Source organism: Ambystoma mexicanum, chromosome 1p (assembly GCF_040938575.1).
Source record: "Ambystoma mexicanum isolate Mex_15411 chromosome 1p, UKY_AmexF1_1, whole genome shotgun sequence".
Taxonomy (NCBI): domain Eukaryota; kingdom Metazoa; phylum Chordata; class Amphibia; order Caudata; family Ambystomatidae; genus Ambystoma; species Ambystoma mexicanum.
The window spans coordinates 1041722320-1041745121 of NC_090921.1; the positions used below are offsets into that span (position 1 = coordinate 1041722320).

Consider the following 22802-nt stretch of genomic DNA (forward strand, 5'->3'; position numbering starts at 1 on the left):
TTTATTCGTGTGAGGAGAGCTAATTGGTATCGGGTATATGCACTTAGGGTAAACTGCCTGACTTTGCCTGACCCATTTAACGGGACATGTCCCGACGATGTGAGAGAGTTAGGCTGGTTACTCTCAGTCACCCTCTTCCTCGATCAGTGTTTGTGTAAAAAGGGGGGGGGGTTGGGACTTTGGGAATCATAAAAAATAGGATGAGGTAGATGATCAAAAAGGGGAGGCATATCACGTCTCACCATCGGCTATCTCCTCCCCCACTCCCTGAAGACCTGTCACCCAGGTGATCCTCCCGCACTGGTCCAACCCAGGAACTGGATCCAAAAGCGATGGCCGTGTCCTGGTCACCTGAGAGAGAGAGAGAGAGAGATTCACGGGGACTAGCGGGTGAGACATCCTCTGTTTTCTCAGAGTAGCTAGCATTGGGTGACTTGAATTTTTACCAATTTTTAGGAGTCACCATCGAACACCCTGGAAATCTTTAAAACGTTCAGTGGTGATTAATGTAGGGGCTGAGGCTGAACTAAGCCACCGAGGCATATGACATATATAACATCTGTGCCTGTGTTACTGTTAAAAGTTACAACTGCAGAGACCGCTAGGGGGCATGAACCAAGATGACCTTGTGACTTTGTGCTCCGAAGACTTTTCTTCCCCCGATGATTTATCTGACTTTGGAGCCCCAAATGACTGATAAAACATCCCCCTGAGACTTGGGAGACTCCTGCCCCGATCTGGTGAAAGGGATCACTGGCAACAGAGAAACGTTGGAGGCATAGCAGGGGCCGGTGGAGAAGGGCAGAGGGCGCTAGCGGCGAGCTGCAAGGCTCGAGTTCACAGTGTTCGCAGTGCTGAGCTCTGGGGATTGACCTAAGCTGGTTGAGGGCTGTTGCGGGGAGTGACGGTGGCCGCAGCAAGCTTTCTCCACAAGGAAGGATACCGGTGAGGAGCAGAGCCTGGCCTCCTCTCCACTCCCCCAGACTGAGAGTGCCTGGATAGATGCAGAGGCTAGTGCGAGCACGGAGACATCAAGAGAGAAACGGAGAAGCCCCCCTTAGCAGTTGAGATGCAGCCATAAGGGGGTGTGTTGGGGGAAGGGGGTCCACGAACATGCAGGGCCCTGGGCCTGCAGAGACAGGGTGTCACTGATGGGAGTCACCCAAAGGAGAGCAGTGTTGGCCCCAATCCTAGGGAGGATATCGGGTGTGGCGAACAGAGCCCTGAGCTGCTCAGAGTGTGCCAGTGAGGTGGAATCTTCCTAGATTCTTGTTGAGCAGTGCGTACAGGCGGAGCCAGGCAACCAAGGGTTCCTGGCTGATTCCCTGGCAGAGTGAGGCAGTGGTGAGGGGCTCACAGGGGTTTTGCGATTTCTTTTTTGTGTGTTCATTGGGAGGGAGAGTTCCCCATCAGCCATTTTGCTAGAGAGGAGTCACTGAAACGTTTTCACAGGCAGGGCAGCCCCCACCCGTTGACCATGGATCGGGAACCCCAAATTGAGGAAGCGGAAAGGGAGTGGACTATGGGAGACATATGGGATATACTAAATGAGACCAAAGCTCTCCGAATCGTTCATACAGGCATTGGTGGCAGAGTTAAGAGGTTGAGTGGACAAATAAGAGGGGTTGATGTGGAACTTAAGATGGATGATCTCAAGAACCGGGTTCAGCGCAGTAACCTGAGGGTCTTCGGTCTGAAGGAAGCAGAGGGAGAATCCCCTGAGGGAGTGGAGAGAAAATTTAAAGATGTCATAAACATTTATTTATTTATTCACATAGCACTAAAAACTCATAGGTATCAAAGCGCTGTAACATAGACAAAAACACAGGCAACAATAACATAAGACAGTCCAACAGAGTTCAATAAGTAAATAAACTGTCAGCAGAAACCAGAGTGCATCTATGTGACAGATTCTGAGAAGAGAAGTGTTCAATCTTTTCCTAAGAGAAGGGAGGATGGAATTCGATCTGACACTCACAAGTATTGTGTTCCAAAGGGGCAGGTGCCAGAAATGAAAATGATCTGCCGCCCTCTCGAGTACGCTTAATGCCTTTTTTAATGAGTAGCTGCTGCGAGCTGGTACGCAAGGCGCAGGAAGGCTTGTACCAATGTAGGTGGTCTTTAAGATAGACTGGAGATTTGCCATACAGGTATTATGAGTGATGGTTAAGATCTTAAATTGTATCCACTCTGCAATGCTATCTTATTGAGAACCAATGACGTTTTACTGTAGGCACAATCTGAGAATGCCTGGCAACATTAGCCACTATCCTGGCAGGCGAGTTTTAAACTACCTAGAGTCTGGCAATTCTGTAGTCCGTTGCACCAGTCAACAGGGCATTTCCATAATCTAGACTCTTCACAGATGACCATTCCACAGATCCAATCTCCTTTCAATGTGGCGTCCCTCAAGGCTCTTGTGTCTCCCCAGCATTCTACAATACCTACACCTCAACGCTCTATGGGGTTCTTACACAAACCTTGCAGATGACACAAGTCCTGCTTCCGATCTCCGGTAACTATGCCCATGATGTTGAAGTCATCAATTGAACATACAGTGTTATACAGAAAAGGATGGCGACCCACACCTTAGTCTCAATGACAAAAAGATTGAGCTTCTCATTGTATTGTCTGCCCACCGGCTAAGCACCCTGGACCTATCCTATGCTTCCTTTCCCGTTGATGAGGCGACCATCCAGGTGTCTAAACACGTTAAGACACTGGGCGTAGATCTTGAAGCTGAACTTAACATGTCCTGCAACATCAATACATATGAATTCTTCAAAACCTACACCGCCAAGCTCATATCCCTAAGTAGGAAATTAATTTCACCCACAAACTGCCTCACCCTTGCACGGGCTATCCCTGGGAGTAAGCTCGATTATTGCAATGTGCTGTTCACCGGCACCTCTTCTAAGAACTTGGCGAAACTTCTGCTCCTACAAAATAAGGCACTTAGGACATCCCTCTGCCTCAAATTCACAGGCCACATCCCCGCAGCAAGAAGAGATGTTCACTGGTTTCCAATAAAAGCACAAATTGACTTTAAAACACATGTCCACTGATGTCTCCACCTTAACACCCCACCCCCTCTTACCTCACCCCCCGCATTGCTGCAAAACCAGAGACTCAATGTCTCCCTTCTTCATCAAGCCGCTCACTACTCGCCCCTAAATTCCGACATAAGCGAGCAGGGAGATCCAGCTTCTACTTGACCACTCCCACCCCCTGGAACACTCTCCTAGATCACATCAGAAATGAACATTCATTCCTGATATTTAAAAAACTCCTGAAAACATGGCTATTTAACAAATATGAATAACTGACTTTTACCTCTATGATGTATGTACACTGTTATCCACTGCTTTTGACTTTGTTTCACCACCTGTACAAGCACGGTGATACCTCTGGGTCTGGGCGCTATATAAATAAAAAAAATAGAAAGTTTACTCCCGATAATCGCTCTGGTGATGGTGGCAGCATTAGTATTTGAGATAAAAGGCTTAATCTGTTGGAGCGACCAAAGATAGCAGTGACACATTACCCATGGCACAGATATGGGCATTCATGCTCATATCTGAATTAAGGAAAATGCCTAATGATTAGACCTTTTTCATTATTGGAATGGAATAAGAGCTTAATCGCAAAGAATCATAGGCCTTTCACAGTTTCTCTGTCATGTTTTGAGTGGCCAATAGCAGTAGCCCTCTTTTCTGGTCTTTCAAACAGAGCCAATTATCTTTCATCCAACTGCTGACAACATTGAAGGTGTCGTTATTCAGGCAGGTGTCCGAAGCCTTGTTTCCAGGTAACGTGAACAGCAGTTGTGTATCCTCGGCATAGTTTTGGAATAAGATTTTCCTTTTCCTTTCCAAAAGTAGATCATGGTGTGGCTTCTTATACAGATTGAACGAAACAAGGGGATAGACATGCACCCTGAAGAACTCCTTGCATGATGGCATAAGCTTGAGATGATGACTGACCCATCAGTATTGAGGCAGCTCTGCCTGGCAAAAAGGAGTCAATCCATTATCATGACAGATGACTCAGATTAAGGTCAGCAGCAAGACATGCCGTGAGTATGTTATGACCAAGGACATTGAAGGCGACTGAAACAACTAAAAACATCAACAGCAATGCCTTGTCTTTGTCAAATATGTCCAATATGCTTGATTGATTGGATATCTAACATGGAGGTTTCTGTGCTATGTACAGTGTGGAAGCCGGATTGATATTTCCCAAATAGATTGATGCTGCATTTGTAAATATTGCAATTTTGTCTAAGATTTTCAAAAGGGAACTCACATTAGTGATGGGACGGGAATTTACAGGATCGTTTGGGTCAAATTAAGCATTTTTAATGATAGGTGTAATATGTTTCCTTCAATGAGCTTGGAATGAGACCAGCGGACAGTCTCATTTAGAATCTCAGTGATAGCATGGTACAAGCATGGGGAACATTCATTGATAATTCTACCATGGCAGATATCATTTGTGCAATTGGTAGCTTTAAGACCTTGGACAATTTGTTCTACTTCAGTGGTGGAGACAGGTTGAAAGGAAAATTGAGGGATTGAGTCCTGTTTGGTTTTCATGGATTTTACAGCATGTTTTGGAGTTTCAGAGGACTGGCAAGTTGACAATTTGTCTTCAACAGTGTCCCCAATATTACAAATTTTAAGCACAAAGTGCTCAATAGGTGTATTGTACCACTCAGGTGATACAGAGGGGCCTGTGTGCAATTAATTGAGCAATTCTTGGGACGTCTTAGCAGCCATGGAGATTTTGCTGTTATATATCTCCTTCTTGGAGGCTAATAAAGCAGCCTTATATTGAGTTTGTGCTAGGGCCCACTCCTGCTTATGTTCAGTGAGGCCAGACTTGTGCCATTTCCTCGGGACTCTCTGCTTCCTCCTACAGAGATCATTCATAGTAGGACTGTCAACAGTCAGGCCAAAAACAATCAAGTCACAGAAAAATATAAATGGGGAGACAAGGTGTAGCGCATCTTTCAAAGAGGTATGATATCAAGAACGTATCCTCATATAGTGGCATAAGCATGGGAGTCATGGTCTGACAGGAAATTATTTTGAGGTTTCGGCATAAAGTTTTTGTTGTGACAACCCGAGTAGTTGTTGTTTTCACAGGCACAGCTAACTCAAAATTAAGCAAAGAATGGTCAAACCGTGGACAATGGGACAAGTCGATTCTGGTGATAACATTGTGATTGGCAAGTATCTCCCTAACTTGCTGAGAGAAATTAAGTTATTCACGTTTGGCCAAGCAATCGGACGCTTCTTTGTCATCAGAGTCCCAGGAACCTAGTTTGAAGTCTCCTAGTATGATGTTGGTTGAATTGATTGTCACAAATGGTACAACTGCCTTTTCCAAGGGAATTTTTGAAATGTGCTCAGATGGATGATATAAGCATGAGATGTTATATGTGAGGTTTGGGTTGACCCGAAGTTTAATGTATAACATTTCACTTCCAGGTAGATTTCCAGTGTGTGTATTTTAAGGGTTTTTGAAAAGATAACAGCTGCCCCAACCCTACTCGATCTAAACTATCTTGACAGAGAATAAAATGGGATTCAGGTATAGCGAGAGAAACTTAGGGGACTGCTGCTCGATGGAGCCAGGTCTCAGTTGAAAACTAAATATCAATCCTAGATTCTTTTTTCACATTTCTTTATTGTGTTATTGGTTTCCAAAGCAACCTTACACAAAAAAGAAACACATATCCAAAAATACATATCAAAACATGAAATAGACAATTCTTACTGTATAAAAATACAAAGACAATTTTCACTTTATAAGAACAGAAACACATACTAAAAATTGATACAAAGATAAAATAAGCGATACATTATGGCCCCACATTAACCGAGACTAAAAAAGATCAATCATATTCACTTGGAGTATTTTGTTTAAAGCATCTTTCTCTATATTCCCAAAAGTACGGACAGACAGTAACCCAATGTTTAACGGTTTCCTGGTCGTTTTCCTGGTCGTTCGTATTAATCGAATAGAGACTGTTGCCCTTTCCAATGGAAGATACGTTCTTTAGAATGGAACTGGTTGAGGCGAAAATGTAGATGGACTTCGCAAAGTCTATCACACAGCAACCTCTGCGGGTGCGGGGGAATACATTACATTTTGTGTAAAAATTTAGCATATTCGGTATATGTTGTATAAAGATGAATAGCATCAACTGTTTCCACCCAGTCTAATTTGTACAATTTGGCCTTTACATAACCAGGTCGATGAATTAGTTCCCCTTCCGTTCCACCAATATGAATTAGAATATCCTGCATTCTTTTAATAAAGAGGTTAACGGGGGAGATTGTGGCTTCTTTTGTGATGCTGGAAAGATCCATGTAGAGGCTGTTTGGCGGTGAACAAAGGGTCTTAGAATGGGTAGAGAGCATACGCCAAGTATAATGGGCCTCAAGCGAGGTGAGGCAAAGTTCATGCCTAATAACACAATTAGGAATAGCAGTTGCAAGACCCAAAACCTGTTTCCACAGTTTGCCTTGCACAACATTGAGACAATCACCCATGTCGAGCAGACAAAAATTTAATCCATACAATAACACAGGTTCAAGTCTAGCTAGATAAAAACGTCTAATTGGCAAAACACGAAATGTGCACACCTTTTGGTATTGACTTTTAATTTGGGATGTCAAGCAGCAAGGTAAGACCAGAGTCCCGGTTGCTCGGATTGTAACCCAAGTACCTAAGGGAGTCCACATGTTCGTCTCTCGCCGCCAAGAACAGAGTTTGATTATCTTCCTGGACTTGGAGAAGATGACAATTTTAGATCTACCCCCATTCGGGGGTTAAGTTATTAAAGGTACAATACTGAGAAAATGTATGTGGAAGGCCCCTTGGTGTTCGCGGAAGAGGATAAAATCATGAACAAATGCTAACCATTCAAGTCTAAGGCTACCTAATCTAGATGATGACATTATCTCACCCTTATACAAATGTTCCACATCCCTCACATAAAGGTTGAAGAGGACAGGGGCAACAGTACAGCCCTGCTTCAATCCCACCCAAGTCTGGATGCAGGAAGAAGAACGCTCCTGTGTAAGGCGCACCCTCTGAGAAGTGCCTGAATGGAGTAGCGCCAAAAGCGGAACCAACTTTTTGTGTACATCCCAACTAAGATGTTTGTTCCACAAGTGGGACCTCACCACACAACTGCAAGCGCTAGATAAATCAAGAGGAGGCCATGTAGACCTCCCCACATCTTTAGTGTGTATATTAGATAGAAGATGCATAAGAATGGTGGCGTTGAATGGAGTTCCCATGTTTTTCCTGAAACCAACCTGGAATTTTGAAAAAATACCCAGTTGCCTAATATAGTAGTAGAGATCCCTAAGAAGTAGAATAGAAAAGATCTTGCAAGTGGCATAAATGAGGGCAATTGGTCTATAGTTACCAGGGTCAGCGAGATCTGCCTTCTTATAGATTGGTATGATGATTGACTGACCATAGAAGGTGGGATAAGATGATATCTAAATATTGCATCAAAGAGGGGCTTTAGAAGTGTAGCCCATAGGGATGGAGAATTCTTCAGAACAAATGGTGGAATACTGTCTGGGCCTGGGGGCCCTAGATGGTTTAAGACTTTTAATGGCCCAGACGATATCCGACGATTCCCAAGGACATTCCCACTACTCCACTGGTCCCAGATTAAGGTCCTCACAGTACACTAGATCTTCTGAGAGTGAATATTTAGCATCTTAAAATGCCACTCAGGTGGCATCGGAAATGACATAATCCATAGCCAGAATACACTCCACACAAGAATTGAGGTTAGCCCAAAAGTTTGCCTCCTTGCCTACACGTAAGCTATCCAGCATATACTGGTTGTCTCGTTCGTAAGACTCAATAGCACAGGATTTGACCAGATTTGTATGTGTCTGCGCAGCTTTCCTACTGGCTAATTGATACTCTGCAGCAGTTAATCTCTGACTCTTGAGCCCATGGATCATAGATAACTTGCTGTTTGACCTTCTTAGAGGCCTGAATCCTATGATCAAAAGGGTGGCGCTTTCTCCCCACAGTCAAAAGCCTCTTGTTGTGCCCCAGAAGATCAAGACCTTCACTAGCAAGACAGTGGACAAAATTAACCCGCTCATCTGGAGATCCCAAAGACAGCAACCCCCTACTCATTTTAGCAGACCAATAAATTGGGTAAACCTGGATACTGACTTGTAGTTTCATATAACAGCTAGTCTGCCAGTTGCTGGCTGAAAAGGGCCAGGTCATCATGTAGAGAGCGAGAGAGAGCGAGAGAGAGAGAGAGAGAGAGAGAAGTGTCCAATAGAAAGGTCAATAGTTCTGATCACCCACCCAGGATCCACACAGGACAAAGAACCACATCTAGCTCCCAGACTGGTGGTAATCGAGAATTCCCCCTATGCCATGTGTATGCAAGTTCTCTAGTGGACAGATGCATACCCCATTCGCTCAAGAACTAATCCCATTCAAACCCTCTCTTCACATTCAAGGTGTGGAGGTGTGCTTGGTATTTGAGTAGTTCAGCAATGCACCCTCAGCACAGTTAGAATTGAAATCCCCAGCTAAGATAATATAGGCCCCGTTCTCCTTGGCATACCAGTCCTCGAGTAGTTGCCTTAGGCATTTGATTATATCCTCCAGAGATTCCAATATAGATTCACCACAAGGTACTCGCCCCCCACCCGCCCCAGACGCAGTGTCAATCCTTTTAACATCAAGCAGACACTCTGGTAAAAAAAAAAAGAAACTCAGACAACAGTTTAAGGTGAAGGTCATCAGCTACTGCAAGCCCTCCCTTTGGATGTCACAAACAGAGCAGACAGCTGGTCTAGTAAAGGTTTTGGAACCATCCAAATTAAAATGTGCAATAGACCTAGTTTGATACAGCAAAACTATTTTAGGCCTTTCAAATGACCGAATGTTAGGCCAAAATTTGCATAGACTCCAGTATTGCTAGGGATGTCCCAAGCCTTGACGAACTAGGTCAAACGTTTTAAGGGCCGGCCCCACCCAAGACCAGACGTTGGCTGTCTGTAAGAAATTAGAAAGGATAGCCTCTGGTTCTACACCTCCCGACCTTGGCGAAACCCAGGCCCCAGATAGATGTCTAAGATCTGCCCCTGGAGGGATATACTCCAAAAAGGTCTTAACCTCGTCCCCTGCTTTTAGAGGATATAGATCATAGCAAAGAGACAAAAGGTTGGCCCTCTGTTCCCATACCATGTTGGACACAATCAGTGAGTGAAAGAGGCTCACCATACATAGATTGTTAACTAAGGACAGGGTGATCTAGTCGATATCTTCTGTAATGATAGGTCTGAGCTGGGTAATTTTTCTAAAAACATCCAGGATACATGATCTGTGATTTTCGTTTTAGTTGCTGGTCGGTCACTACCCCCTCAACCCAACCCTGTAGAAATTCTGTCTGGACGGCCCTTGAGGACCCTGTACATTGGGCCCCAGGGGGTTAGCCCTCAAACGTCTCTCCAGTGTAATGTGACGCACAGTTTCCATCATCTCAGCATTGATTGTCCAAGGCGAGAACGTTGCCGCTGAGCCATCCTCCCGAGACATTAACTGGAACTCGGCAACTCTCCTCCACACATTCAATAATATCTCTCTGTGTCCAGATTGTCGACAGATGTGACCTTCTCATTGCTCAAATCATGCATTTTGTTCACAATAGACTGACGCATGATGCCCCTTAGGTTTGTATTGTGCCCCTTTATCTTCATATTAGGCTTGTTTTTGGATTTGTTTGCCTAAACCTTTCTTTTACCAGTATTTTTAAGCCCCCTAGGGTTGCCCTCTTTCTTCACCCTCACTAAGCCTTCCAAAGACGCAGGGGACTCATCATCTTCCCCTCATAACTGAACCGGCAGTCCATTCGTCTCTAGACAGGCCATGGCCTCAAGACAGGCCATGGCCTCCACAATACAAGAGGGGCTGTCAGGTACATCAACCTGTTTAATAGTCGTCATATCCCTGTTACTTTCGAACTCCACCATCGGCAGAGCACAAGGGGTGACTGCCACCTCCCTGTCTGTCATATTAGCCCTAGATTTAGTTTAGTTCGAAAAGAATAGAGATCATTTAGTCCATCTTGGCCAGTCTTTTTTCGTTATCACCAACCATTTTGGTCAATCCTCCCCACTCATCAATCCGGGTCGCTGAGCCCCGGCAAAAACCCTCCAAATAGATAAATCATTGAAGGCCGATTTTTGGCCCGTCAGCAGCCCACCAATCAAATCTTGTTTTTCGGCCAGCATTTTAAGAGCAAGGTTTGCACTGATATGCAAATTGGACAGCAACATAGATGGATATTCATTAGGCAGGAGCTGTCCAGCAACCACCTAAGCCGAATGAGGGAGAAGACCCCGTGAAGGGGAAGATCTCCCCCGACCCACTCACACCCAAGTCAGGACAACGTGCTGTCATTCTCAGCTCACCTCGCCACCTCTGGCGTGCAGGTGGACACCTGCCGCACATACCTTTCAGCCATTGGGGCCTACAGGAACTCGGAGGAAGGGGTCTTCTCCTCCTCCAACCCGATCGTCAGGAGACATCTGGCCGGTCTCGCTAGGCTTTACCTGCCCATCAGGAAGCCACACCCGGTGTGGGATTTGAATCTGGTCTTGGGCGCCCTTGCGCACAAGCCTTTTGAGCCTATGACGACTGCGGACATCAGGCTAGTCACCATCAATACGGCCCTGCTAGTTTGCCTCACAACAGCGCGCAGGGTCAGCAAGATCCAGGCCCTAGTCGCCTCAGAGCCGTACACCCCCTTTCACAAGGACATGGTGGTCATGCGGACCCATCCGGAATTTTTACCTAAGGTGCCATCAGCTTTTCACTTAAACGAGGAGATCGTCCTTCCTACATTCTTTGCGGACCCAAAGGATGAGCTTCAGAGTTCTGCACTGCCTGGATGTCAGGCGTGCCCTAAAATTCTACCTAGACGGGACCAAGGGCTTCCACAAGTCAGATGCCCTGTCCATCACCTTTGGAGGCTCCAGGCCGGGCTATCAGTCCTCCAAAGCCTCCATCTCCCGCTGGATGGTGTCGGCCATCAAGGAAGTGTACGAGGGCCAGCATAGACCCCTTCAGGCGAACATGCACGCCCACGCGCTTAGGGCCAAGGCAACGGCCATCGCCTTTCAGCGCCATGTCCGCTGGCAGGTCATAAGCAGGGCGGCCACATGGGCCACTCCCTCGGCTTTCTGCAAGCATTACTGTTTGGATGCCGGGTCCAGATCAGATGTGGCTTTCGGACAGGCAGTCCTCCGGAACTCCTCTCCACACTGGGGCTACATTCAGTTGTAATCGCCCATGCAGTATGGAGGAAAGGGGACGGGACGTAAGTAATTATAAGTTACTCACCGTAGTGACTAACATACTCTTAGTCCATAGTCCCCTTTCCTCCATACGTCCCACCATCTTCCCCCCTAATAATCTGGTGTCATTAGGCAATGGTATATCTATTGTCGACGCGTCTTTGGGGACTGAGCTGTGGCGCCGGAGGGCGGAATCAGGGCAGCGCATGCTCCCAGGTCCACGCCTCCGCACACCTCTAAATTTAGAGGGGAAGAATATTTTTATGGTCAAACAGGTTCCGTCTCCCGTCCCTCATGAGGGACGCCCATGCAGTATGGAGGAAAGGGGACTATGGACTAAGAGTACGTTAGTCACTACGGTGAGTAACTTGTAATTTATTCCACCCTTCCTCTTCATCACAGTACCGAACTGATGATCACCATGGCGTTCATATCATTCTTCTTCGTCTCAGTATTTTCTTGGGACTTAGTTTCCTCAACTTTACGCAGGTAGATGGAAGTGTGGGGGACTACAGGGTACTGAGTGGGTTGCAAGGAAGGAGTTGAAAAAACTGAAGGTGAGGAATACTGTGTTTTCCCAAGGGGATTGTCACTGGTCCCATGGAGGGATTCCCTCCCCATGAGATCCACCCGCCGGGTACCACCCCCAGGGCGACTATCGTGTAGCGTTCTCAGCTCCCTGGCCTTAATGTGAAGGGGCTTCCCCTATGGAAGCAGTAACAATATCCTGGGATTTGTCACAGTGTGCTAGATAAGGTGTGTGTGTGGGTGTGTGTGTGTCAGTGCTCGTTTGTGAGAGAGGGGGAAAAAGCAGTGTGTCCGTTCTACTGAATGGTACCAATTCAGTGTGTTATTAACTGCCTGTGCTTTCCTGATTTGGTTGTGATTGAAGCAATGCACTGCTGCCAGCACTGTGCTTTGTCTTTGTAAGAAAAACTGGCACGCACTATGCCAGTTTCTTACCTTTAGCTTTGGCCCCTATTGTCCTCACAGGGGCCCCTCTCCTATCTTTCTGTGATATATTGACACATTATGCTTCTTGTCCGGCGAGTGTCCGGTTTTCCAGTTCCTTACATTAATTTCCATTAGGGTCTATGTACAGCACTTGTGGATTCTGTTTGGGCTAGAATTAGTAGCTTATGTACACCCTCTACCTGCACAATATTTTGGAAAGGATGGCAACGGCGAGGCAGTGCCTGCAGGGTGTAATTTGTAAGAAAATAAGTTCCAGGGCACAAATATTTTCTAGTACACCTGTGACAACACTGAGCAGACAGCTCCCCAGTCACTGTGTACAACAACCATGGCTACTCCATGCAGAGTCAACGTATTTGTGGTTTAAGCTGCAATGCCCACTGATTCTTTGGGAGTGATGGATGCACTGACTGTGACAGTTGTGCGATTTACAGATACCAATCGACATAAACTGTGTCTCAAAATAAGATAACTGTTTAAGTCTTTCTTTAAAACATATCATTGTGAACATTTTGAACATGTTGACTATCTACAGAATACAGAAAAAAAATAAACATGCTTTCCTCCTATGATAAATTGATGTAACACTGCAGCAAGATCTTCTTGTATAGGTTGGCACTCCTTTTCGACATTCGCCTTTTCACAAAGCGTGCCTATGTTTTGGGCTTCTGATTGGTAACTTTCCTGCTATTGTCAACACCCCCATGCTGTGTCACGGGAGCTGCTCATTACAGGAGAGAATTTGCAGCATGCATGCCCAGCATTGCCCCTTCCCAATCATTGTTATTCATGAAAATTGATATTTGAGCCTGCCCAGCCAGCCTGGGTAATCCGTTTCATAAATACCAATGAGCCCCCCCAGGATGCAGAGACCCTGGCCTGGTTGCACTGTTGTTGTTGCTTGTTGTCTTACTATGATTGACAGCTAACGTAATAAAATTGCCGTAATGCCACACCATCATCAGACTGGGCTCAGAAATAAGTCCCGGGGCTGAGCCCTAGCAAACCCCTACAAATTGAGCACTGATTGGTTTGTCATAAACCTTTCACATATTAAACAATCGCATTAATAGAATGTTTTAAGCACGGACGGGCGATTTCGTGGCAAAAGTACTGTGGGACCAGTGCGAGCACTATATAACGCTCCACAAACATGTAAAAGTGCAATGTAGAGTTATTGGTCCCTTTTGATAATTATAACAAATGATGGAACTGTAATAATGCATGGCGGCCATGCTGAGAAATCTGGTATAAACGCTGCAGCTGGGTTGAGTGTGCTGGCACTGCCAAAAGCATTGTATCCCTGATGAGAAGTGCTGGTAGTGTTGCACATTTCCCACCAGCATGCTGGATAACGCCTCATCTGCGTAGTCCTTGAATCCTGCATGCGCAGCATAGACTACAGAGCCAACATTGGCCAGTAAACCTCTTCACACAAGTAGTGCTAACCTGGTCCTCATGCTCCAGATTCTGGAAAGAGTCCAGACTTACAGACTTTGTAAATACTGGTTTCATTGAAATTCTTAGCTCGGGGCATGAGGATCAAAATCTCAAAGCACATATATTCATTTGTACTGCTCCAGCTAGCAGCACAGTGGTTCCCCCATTGGCATGGCTGCCGGAGGGTCCGCGTTAATTTCAACTCCAGACAAATAATTAATTGCAGGGCTTGAACGTCATAATAAATGTTTTACCGTTGATGCCCATACGACTAATTTACTGTGGATACACACACGCACACACACACACACACACACACACACGCACACACGCACGACTAAATTGATTACTTGGATGACACATATCCAAGGGAGAGTGAATGCAATATTCTGGTTCTCCAAGACCGACTGTTGACCATAGGTCAAGTGTGAGTCCTCATAAGCAGAAGCAGACTGTTAACCTAATTTGGGAAGTAACGCAACCAACGCCCTGTCGATGCGTCTGAGCGTGTGCCTAGCCCTCCTAACCTTCAGATATGGAGAAGCAGGACTGCATGGCCTTGTTTTTCCAGGGTGTGCCAACTCCCTTACTACTGTTGGGGAAGGACATCACTTGCACAGCGCAGAATTTTTACCTCAAGATTTCTTGTCCACCCCATACCATCTCTTGAAAGGGAGATTTACTTCCTTGGAATAGGTATAGTTCCTTCAACTGGGTTTAGGATTAGGTTTCATGAATTGTATACGTTTAATATATTCGAGACTGCCAGAGTTTTTCCTGTGTCTATTAGAACGTACTCTGAAACAAATATTATGGTCAATCATTTTTGGGCGGTTTCTTTTTCTTGGTCAAAGGGATTACAATAACATTTGAAGTCCGACACTGGATTTGTATACATTTGCACTAAAAACGTGTTTTTTAAAAAAATTAAGGTAATCTGTCTTTATGAATTAAAGTATGATTTGAAATGTATGACTCCTGTTGATATGGGATGTTTGTGATATGCTGCCTAGCAGGTACATTATTTTTATTTTACAATGTATTCATATGTGTATTCTTTTCTAGATCTTTAGTATTAAAATCCTCACTGTAAATGCATTTGACTGAGTTTTCATACCATCTTTCCGTGTCTGAAGTATCCTTAACTTTTAAGCTCCGTTGCTAAAACCCAATTACTGTCAGTGAGCAGGGTCAACAAACTGAGGGCTACAACACAGTGCAGAGAAAGAGCACTAGACATAGATATAGGGGAATAGAGCGATGGGTACTTCCTAAGCAAAGGCATCAGAAAGAGTATGAGCGAGATATGCAAAGAGATGCAGACTGTGAAATACCAGGGAACTAGAAGCAGGGAACGAAGCAAGAACTGAGCGATGTTTAGATGAAGAAAAATGGTTGCATAAAGAGATGACTAGGCGGATAGAGGCAGATAGCGCGACAACTTCTTACTGAAAGCTGTTAATGGGAGTAGGCCATGTTGGATTTCTTATATCTGTAATTTGCATGCATGTATGTAAATTGTACTGTCCACGGCATGCTGGTGATGCCTTTCTGTCTGTCTTTCAGGCGTCCCTTATCGCAGCCCATTGGTCCTTCAGGCAGCAATGAAGGTCATTCAGCATTTGCGGATATAACCGATGGATTTTCTGCTTTTGCCACACATCGTAGTTCTTCAGAGACGTTTGCCGAGGATCCTGGTATGAGTGCATCATGCAAAAGGAAATTCATTTCCCTTCCTCTTGTGGGGGAAGAGGAAGTCTCCCCCTATCTTACGGACCATGGACAAACAGTCCGGATGCTCCTGAGGCCCTCCCTGCTGGATGCACCCATTGCTAGAAGCCTCCCTGCACTACAGCAGATATATGAGGAAGAAGAGGAGGAGGATGGCGAAGAAAGTCCCAATAATTTGGTAGACCAGGGATTTCTCCCAAAGGAGGAGGAACATATGGGTTCTCAAAAGTCTGTACTATCCAGATCAACATCCCCTAATGTTTCTGTCCATGCTCCAGCTCATGAGAGCTCATCAAATTCCAATGGCGAACCGGGACTTCTTGAGCATCTTCTTGGGACAAGCATCCATCTGAGCGATGGAGACTTGAAAAGACAAGAGCTCAAATGTGATAGTCTCAAACAGACCATACATAACATTACAAATAAGGAAGTAGTTATCACCCACAATTCGAGTGACCTCATATTGGGTGTGAACTTGGACCCCATGGGGCATCAGGAGCTTTGCTGTAGGAAGGAAAGGCACTGCGGTGCTCAGACGGAGAATGAGCGGCCCACACTGACGTACTGTGACATAGAAGACATTCTAGAAGCTGAAGACAATAACAACACCACCAAGCTGGAAGGGACCAATGTTGAGCAGTATCCTAAGAGCATGCGCCAACTCCATCCACTCAACAGTGAACCTTTGGTTATTGACTCTCAAGACTACCCGTTCACCCAGGGTGCAGAAAGTCTGAAGCCCAACTTCCCTGCAGTCCCATCTGTGCTGGAGGAAAAGTCGAGGTCTTCCAAAAGCGCTTCAGAGACCAGGTCCTTCAGCAGGCCCAAGCACTCAGCCGACAAGATCTCGGAGAGCTCTGAGACTGCCACCATGGGGATCGAAAGCCCTGCAGATCCAGTCATTAAGCTGGACCCGGCCAAAAATAAGAGCTCCAACTTGAAGGACAGGATCCTGCAGTTTCCACTGTGTGAAAAGGCGCTTGCATTTCGTATCAAGCCAAACTCCAAAGAGAGCCTTCTTTCACTGGGGCAATTTAACTGCTGCCATGTTATATGACTGGGCCCTGTTGTGTATCTAGCTATCAAACTGTGACTAATGTTGCACAGCAGAAGGCCTTCCAAATACACCAAAACTATGCCTGCTCCCGCTCACACAGCTTTTGTTCAGTTAATCTTAGAGTCTGCTTAGCCAACCCGACTGTCAAAAACTGAGCTCTGTTCCAAAATCTGAGTGCATATGAAGGAACCAAAGACGGGATGTCGCATAAGCCCTGGACTGGGAAAAGAGGGCCAGGCCCTGAAAAAAGGGAAAACAGGGTATGCTTGTAAAGCTTGAGGGTCCCAAATATTAGTACAACACAGCGTAAGCCAAACACTTCTCTTCCATCCTTCAGTGGGGCATTAATGCACTTGTGGTGCAGCTTTTGATCTACCAATGGCAGCTAGAAGCTGTAACCTTGAGTTGGGTAAAAGTAATAAGTGTTCATTACAGGGCTTAATTACTACAGGAAGGTGATCGTGTTCGCTGGTCAAATACTGCTTGTTTCAATTATGTGTGTGTGTGTGTCTCATCCTCCAGAATAGAATGAAGAGTGTGATACTGAGGACACCACGGCCCAAGGATGTGTGCGGAAAAACATCCTGGATGCCTCAGGGTTTTGGGACCTGGCCTGTCTTCAGTACTTCCTTAGTCATTGTTTTACACTAAACATAGAACTGTGTGCCGCTAGCTTTGACACCACATGCAATAATGTTTTAGTGCAGTCTGTTTTCCAAGGCGTGTTTGGGGAAATATTTGCTGTTACAGCAGAAAGTACACACCAAAACGTATGCCGGTTTACGGACCAGAAGGTTAAAGTAATGAACTGGGTATACACAACACTACATGGAATATTTTCTTCCGTATGTTGCTCCAAATTGTATGCGTTATTTAATTGCAGATGTAGGGCTGCTCTGCTGATCTCGTATTGGCTCGAAGTTCAAATGTCCAGCGGCCAATTGGCTTCTTCTGTTCTTCCGTTCTGGATATATTTTTGGGGGGGGGCATATGATTTTCTTCCAGAATCCATGATTCTTGACCCTACCTAGGAATGGCACTGGTGTAGACAAGTGAAAGCCGGTGTGGTGCACAGCGCTGAAACTACTTCTAAGCAGAAGGTGGCAAGATTGGAGGGGCCTGGTAGTTAGATCTGGCCGAGGGCATCTAGGGTACAGCATAAAATCTTGAGCCACCAAAGACGACTGTCCTACGGGAGCAGGTATCTTTGTTGCTACACCTCTATTTACCCCCCTTCCCCATTGCGACACCTCACAAGAGAAACCGAGAGGCCCCCAAGATGAGAAGGGCTCTGAAAAGATGGGAAGTCCACAACAAGGTGGGAACAGCTATCCTGAATATCTCGCCAGGATGTCTCGCACTTTTGTAGACCTCATTAACAGGTCTTATGGTGGAGACTAGAGTCCCTGGCCTCCAGGGTGTCAATGTGATCGTTTTTTGCCTGTGATCTGGCTCTGCCAACGTAAAGCAATGTGAAGAAGAGATCCATGTTGGCATTGGGTCCATTGCACATTGTCCAGTTTCCTAATCCACAATTTCTCGTCTTCCAAAATTACACCGACCTGCACGGCACCAGTCCTGCAGCATGCCACCAGAAGAATGTAACATGCACAAGTGGCATGTGTGGGAGCAGTGTTTTAAGTATGTCAAGAACGTTTGCAATGCAAGTTAGGAAACACAACTGGTTTGTGATTCAAGTCCGCAGGTATTAAGGGGTGCCTTTGAAAGATTGTACTGTAGTGCTGCTAAGAGATTTGTATAGTGGCTGAGCGTTTTGTATAGAAGTGCTTCTGAGCTTTATATAAGAGTAATTCTGAGAGACATTTGTACAGTAGCGTGTCTGAGAAATGTACATGGGTGACTCCCAAGAGATCTGTATCATCTTAAATCTGAGATGGGCAGAGATGCTTGTGAAAGATGCATGGTCTAGTGCTTGTGGGGGAGATTTTATGAAATGTAGGAGTACTTTTATGAAATGGAGATCTGAAAAGCAGGGTTTGGATCTGCGAGAGGGTTCTGTGGCCATAACTGTGTGGCAGTCACTGCCCTACAGTGCTTGTTTGAGACATGTAAAGGTAAAGCACTGGATGGAAATGGTGATCTACAAAGCAGTCCTTCTCTGCGAGCGCATTTTACTGTACAGGCGAGGGATGGAGAGATCCATGTGGCATTGTGTTTGCGGGTCAGTAAAGCAGAGCCTGTGAGGGACAAGGAACTGTAAAAATGCCTTTTAATACAATGGAAATACCGGGGGATCCTGGAGCAGGGCTTCATGAAGAAAGATATGTACAACAGCGAATGATGGCAAGGAAGAGCAACCTGTTGGTGTGAGAGGGACCTAGAATTATGCAGCAGAGCCTTCAGGATCATTTCTTCTTGAGATCTTGAGGAAGATATCTCTGCAGGCGGGTGAGAGGGGAAAGGGATATTCAAGGTGAAGGGGTCGGACAGTGGGCATGGATAGCTTTAGGGATAGAAGCCTGTGGATGATGATGAGGAAAGCTCTCAGCAGGAGAAGACTGAGATAAAAGGGTTTTAGCTCAGGGAAAGAGCTCTTCGGAAAGAAGACCCCACAAAAGAGCATCAGGGAAAGCAGCAGCTGAAGCTCGAGGTATACAGCCGCGTGCTGTGGAGGTCTAGAGCAGTATGCAGAAGAACCTGAAGGAAGAAGCGGGACCCAGTAAGCACCACTTCCTAGAGTGAAATGAGATTCCCTTTGGAAGCAAGAACTTGTGTGAAGTTGCATGCAGAAATTAAATGTGTGCAGTAGAGCATAGAAAGATCTAATGAAAAATGGCTTTGAGTGTGAATGGGGCACTAGTAATTGCTGGCTGGCAATCCATGTGGCAGTGATATAGGGGAATGGTTTGTCCATCGGCGCATTAGGTATACATGTCCAGGCCTTGATGAACGGGAATTGAGATCCAAGATGAGGGGAGTGGAAATTGAGGTCTGGGTATAAGGGACCGTGAGAGATCTATTTAGTAAGATATACTGTGATTACATGAGTCTTAGTCCAGCAGGGTGTATTCTAAGGCACTCAAGGATCATCTGAAGTCACTACAACAAATGCTTCACACGTTTCTAAGTGCAAAGCCATGTTTCTCAAATGTATCTAAAAGTAAAAATGTACAACAAATTGTAAAATGACAAATGTGGCTACCAAAACGCACTGAGTTGGGGTGTAGTAAGAAGGAAAGTGTGGTTGGAACATCCGGGTATGGTGGTAGCGGGAACAGGAGGGAGTTGGCAAGGATGGACAAGACACTGATAGGATTGGTGGAGACGGTTAAAAAGCCACTGAAAATTGATCAAGGAGCTACAAACTATGCGCTTGTCTCTGGGGGAGATAGCAGAGGCCAGGGGAACAGCAAAAAGAAGGGTCAAGCATTTTGGACTTGTGCAGGTGGCAAAGAAGTAAAGTGTAAAGGGGGCTGTTTGGGAAGGCGACCCGAGATTGGGAGTGGGCAGAAAGCACAGGTGAAAGACTGGGAACAAGCATGGTAAGGGGGAAGAACACAATCTGGCGGAAGCAAGAAGATGACCGATTGTTGGAGTGGGCTTGTGTGGATAGCCCCCGTGATGAAGTTTTAACTAAAATATAAAGACAGGACCATACATTTAACATTTTGTTTTTAATTGCAATGTCATTGCGAAAGTACATTTTTCAAAAGCATTTTTAGATTAACTTCCTTAACATTAAATCTACTTAACCTTTCATTAACATGATTAATTTCCAAATCAATGGAAATAATGCATTATAATTGCAATGAATCCTGCATTGTTGCTTCTGTCGCCTGTCTGCAGGGATAAAGGAATGTACAGGCCTGCATGTACACCTTCACATCCTATTCGCACACTGTTTTTAGGAAATGGTCGGTCTTCAGCCCACAGGGTGAGACCAAATACGAATCTCTGGCTATTTTGCTCCCACGCCTATTCGCCCAGATTAGCACATTTTGACAGGGAATTGTTTCAAGCATTGTGTGGGAACCAGAATATTAAGCCTGGCCCCAGAAAGAAGTGCAGTCGGATGCGAACTCCAACCACCCCAATGCCCTCAGACGTTGGTCTTGTGCATGCGCACACCCTGTCTTGGGGTACGGCAAGCATGACGGGTATTGCTTTCTTCCAGTGATCCCACAGGGCCGTGATGATGGACTGTGTTGCTTTGCCAGACTTCTAATGGAGATTTACATAAGGCCTACTAAGCTAATCTTGACCACGTTTTTAGTCTTAATATTAGTTCATTTATGGGATGAAGGTGATGAGGGCCTAGCCTCCTCTTCACCACATCCCACTCTTCCACTGGAAGTTTGTAGAAACGTTTCAACGTTAGTAATCAGCGATTCATCATATGGCAGCCAGTGAAGGCCTCCGGAAAAAGACTGCAAGAAAAGGTTTGCTGTAGTTTAGGCATGTCTTATCATTGAACGTCTGCAGGGGGTATGATGGATCAAATATCCAGAGAATGACCGACAAGTTTGATCCCATGGTGCCGATAACCGCCCATTAGAGCTTCTCGGCTGTGTTGGGGGCAGAGTTAATGGATCTCATGTGAACCATGTTTGGAAATAAAAATGGCTGACAATGGCGGCCATATTGAGCTCTGTGATTTCCATGCTGAGACTACCAGAAATCAGAGCAGCATATGGGTTCAAGAAGGGGGTGATGATGATGATGCAGAAGACCTTCATTTTGGTCTGACAGATCTGCATCACGAGGGTAATTGCACCCAGTCTCAATTCTGATTTCCTGCTGCAGTCAAGAGAATATTTGTATTGTAATATTCGGATTGCTCTTGTTTGATGGTGTATGGAAAATTGGCACAGTTCACCTTTTGGTCAATATATAGTAGAAACATTCCTAGTTTTAATCATAAGCAGGCCCCAGCCTAGGTTTTTGTTTTATACCCAGTGTAACATACACTTGGCACGTGCACTCTGGTGTCTTCCTGCTACTTTTTGCCCCTTACAGTAGAGGCATGTTTTTAGGGAGTCTTGGTTTCTTAGCATTCAAAAGGACGGCAATGTGCTTCTCCCTAAAGCACCAGGTCGTCCGGGACCAGGCGAGCTGTGTACATTGCCCCTCCATACCCCCACACCCTGGCAAGATGGCAGTGTGTGTCTTGTGTCGACAGAACATGTTGCATTTCTTTAGTAGAATTCTGTAGCTTGCAAAAAGAGTATGCATTGAAAGCCACTTGAAGCTGAAATATGAAGGAAATGTATATTATGTAACATAACACATATATAAATATATATATATATATATATATATAAACTGCGTATGGCACATTCCTGCCCTGAAATTACTGTAACCACACGCACTCCTATTTATTGCTGTATCCATGTGTTTTCTTGCGGGCAAGAAATGAACAGTGAATACCAGTGTCTTAATCGAGAAAGTTCTCTTGAAACTGTGTGCGCCTGAGTGGAGAGGGGGTTATGGGCTTGCCTGGAGAACAAAATAAATATGAATAAAAGAGCCCTTTGTTGCATCACTCGTCTGTTCTTTGTTCCCAGCATCAGAGGTTTATTACATGTTAGCTCGGTGGATTAGAAGTGTTCCTAGGCAGAGCTGTGTGCCTGTGAGAGTACTCATGGAGTTTTATTGGACCCTTTCGGCTCCATGAGCCTTCAGTGGCAGCTTTAATATGAAGCAAATAGCATGTGTAGTGAGGTGCAAAAGGCAACGTGTGCACCATGACCCGACATACCGTCACAACGCTTAAAATGTCTACAATAATCAAAGAATAAAATGGTGGTGGGACAATGGGATTTTCCCTGACCATCATATCATCATCCAATGGCTGGGGAGGTAGATCGGAGAAGTGATTCCAAGCTTTCCTTCATTCCACATCCTGTTGGAGGAAAAGCAGATTGTGTGGTCCTTTTAACTCTCCCTCGTACCCTCCCTGGTCCTTGCCCACATTTTTCCACTCATGTCCATCACGCTGCCCACTGGGTCTCTGCATTAAAGAATAGAACCTGGCAGTGGCTTAAAACACATCTTGTGCCAGTCTTTGGGCCCTAAGCTAGGTTTAGATTTAGCCTGATCTGGTGTAAGAACTACTTCCCCTTGTGAAGGACTATACAGTCAACAAATTGGAACCCTCACAAGGAAAAGTGTGACTCCCTTACTGAGAGTTGCAAAGTAACACATGCATGCTTTGTAACTGCTCATGACATGGCAGAGCATGGACTAGTTACCCCCAGCTCAAGGAGGATGTATGG

The 22802-nt window shown here is 45.4% G+C and overlaps 1 protein-coding gene across 4 annotated transcripts in view; it reads left to right on the forward strand.

Annotated features, from left to right (window-relative positions):
- The window catches only part of LOC138447842 (SNF-related serine/threonine-protein kinase-like), a 385199-nt gene extending 363133 nt beyond the window's left edge, over positions 1-22066 (forward strand). For all 4 annotated transcript variants that reach the window (XM_069604277.1, XM_069604268.1, XM_069604287.1 and 1 more), the window contains exon 6: positions 15345-22066. In XM_069604277.1, coding sequence (XP_069460378.1) covers positions 15345-16566 — 1222 coding nt within the window. In that variant the 3' untranslated portion in view covers positions 16567-22066. The remainder of the gene's footprint in view (positions 1-15344) is intronic.
- The last annotated feature ends 736 nt before the right edge of the window (positions 22067-22802 follow it).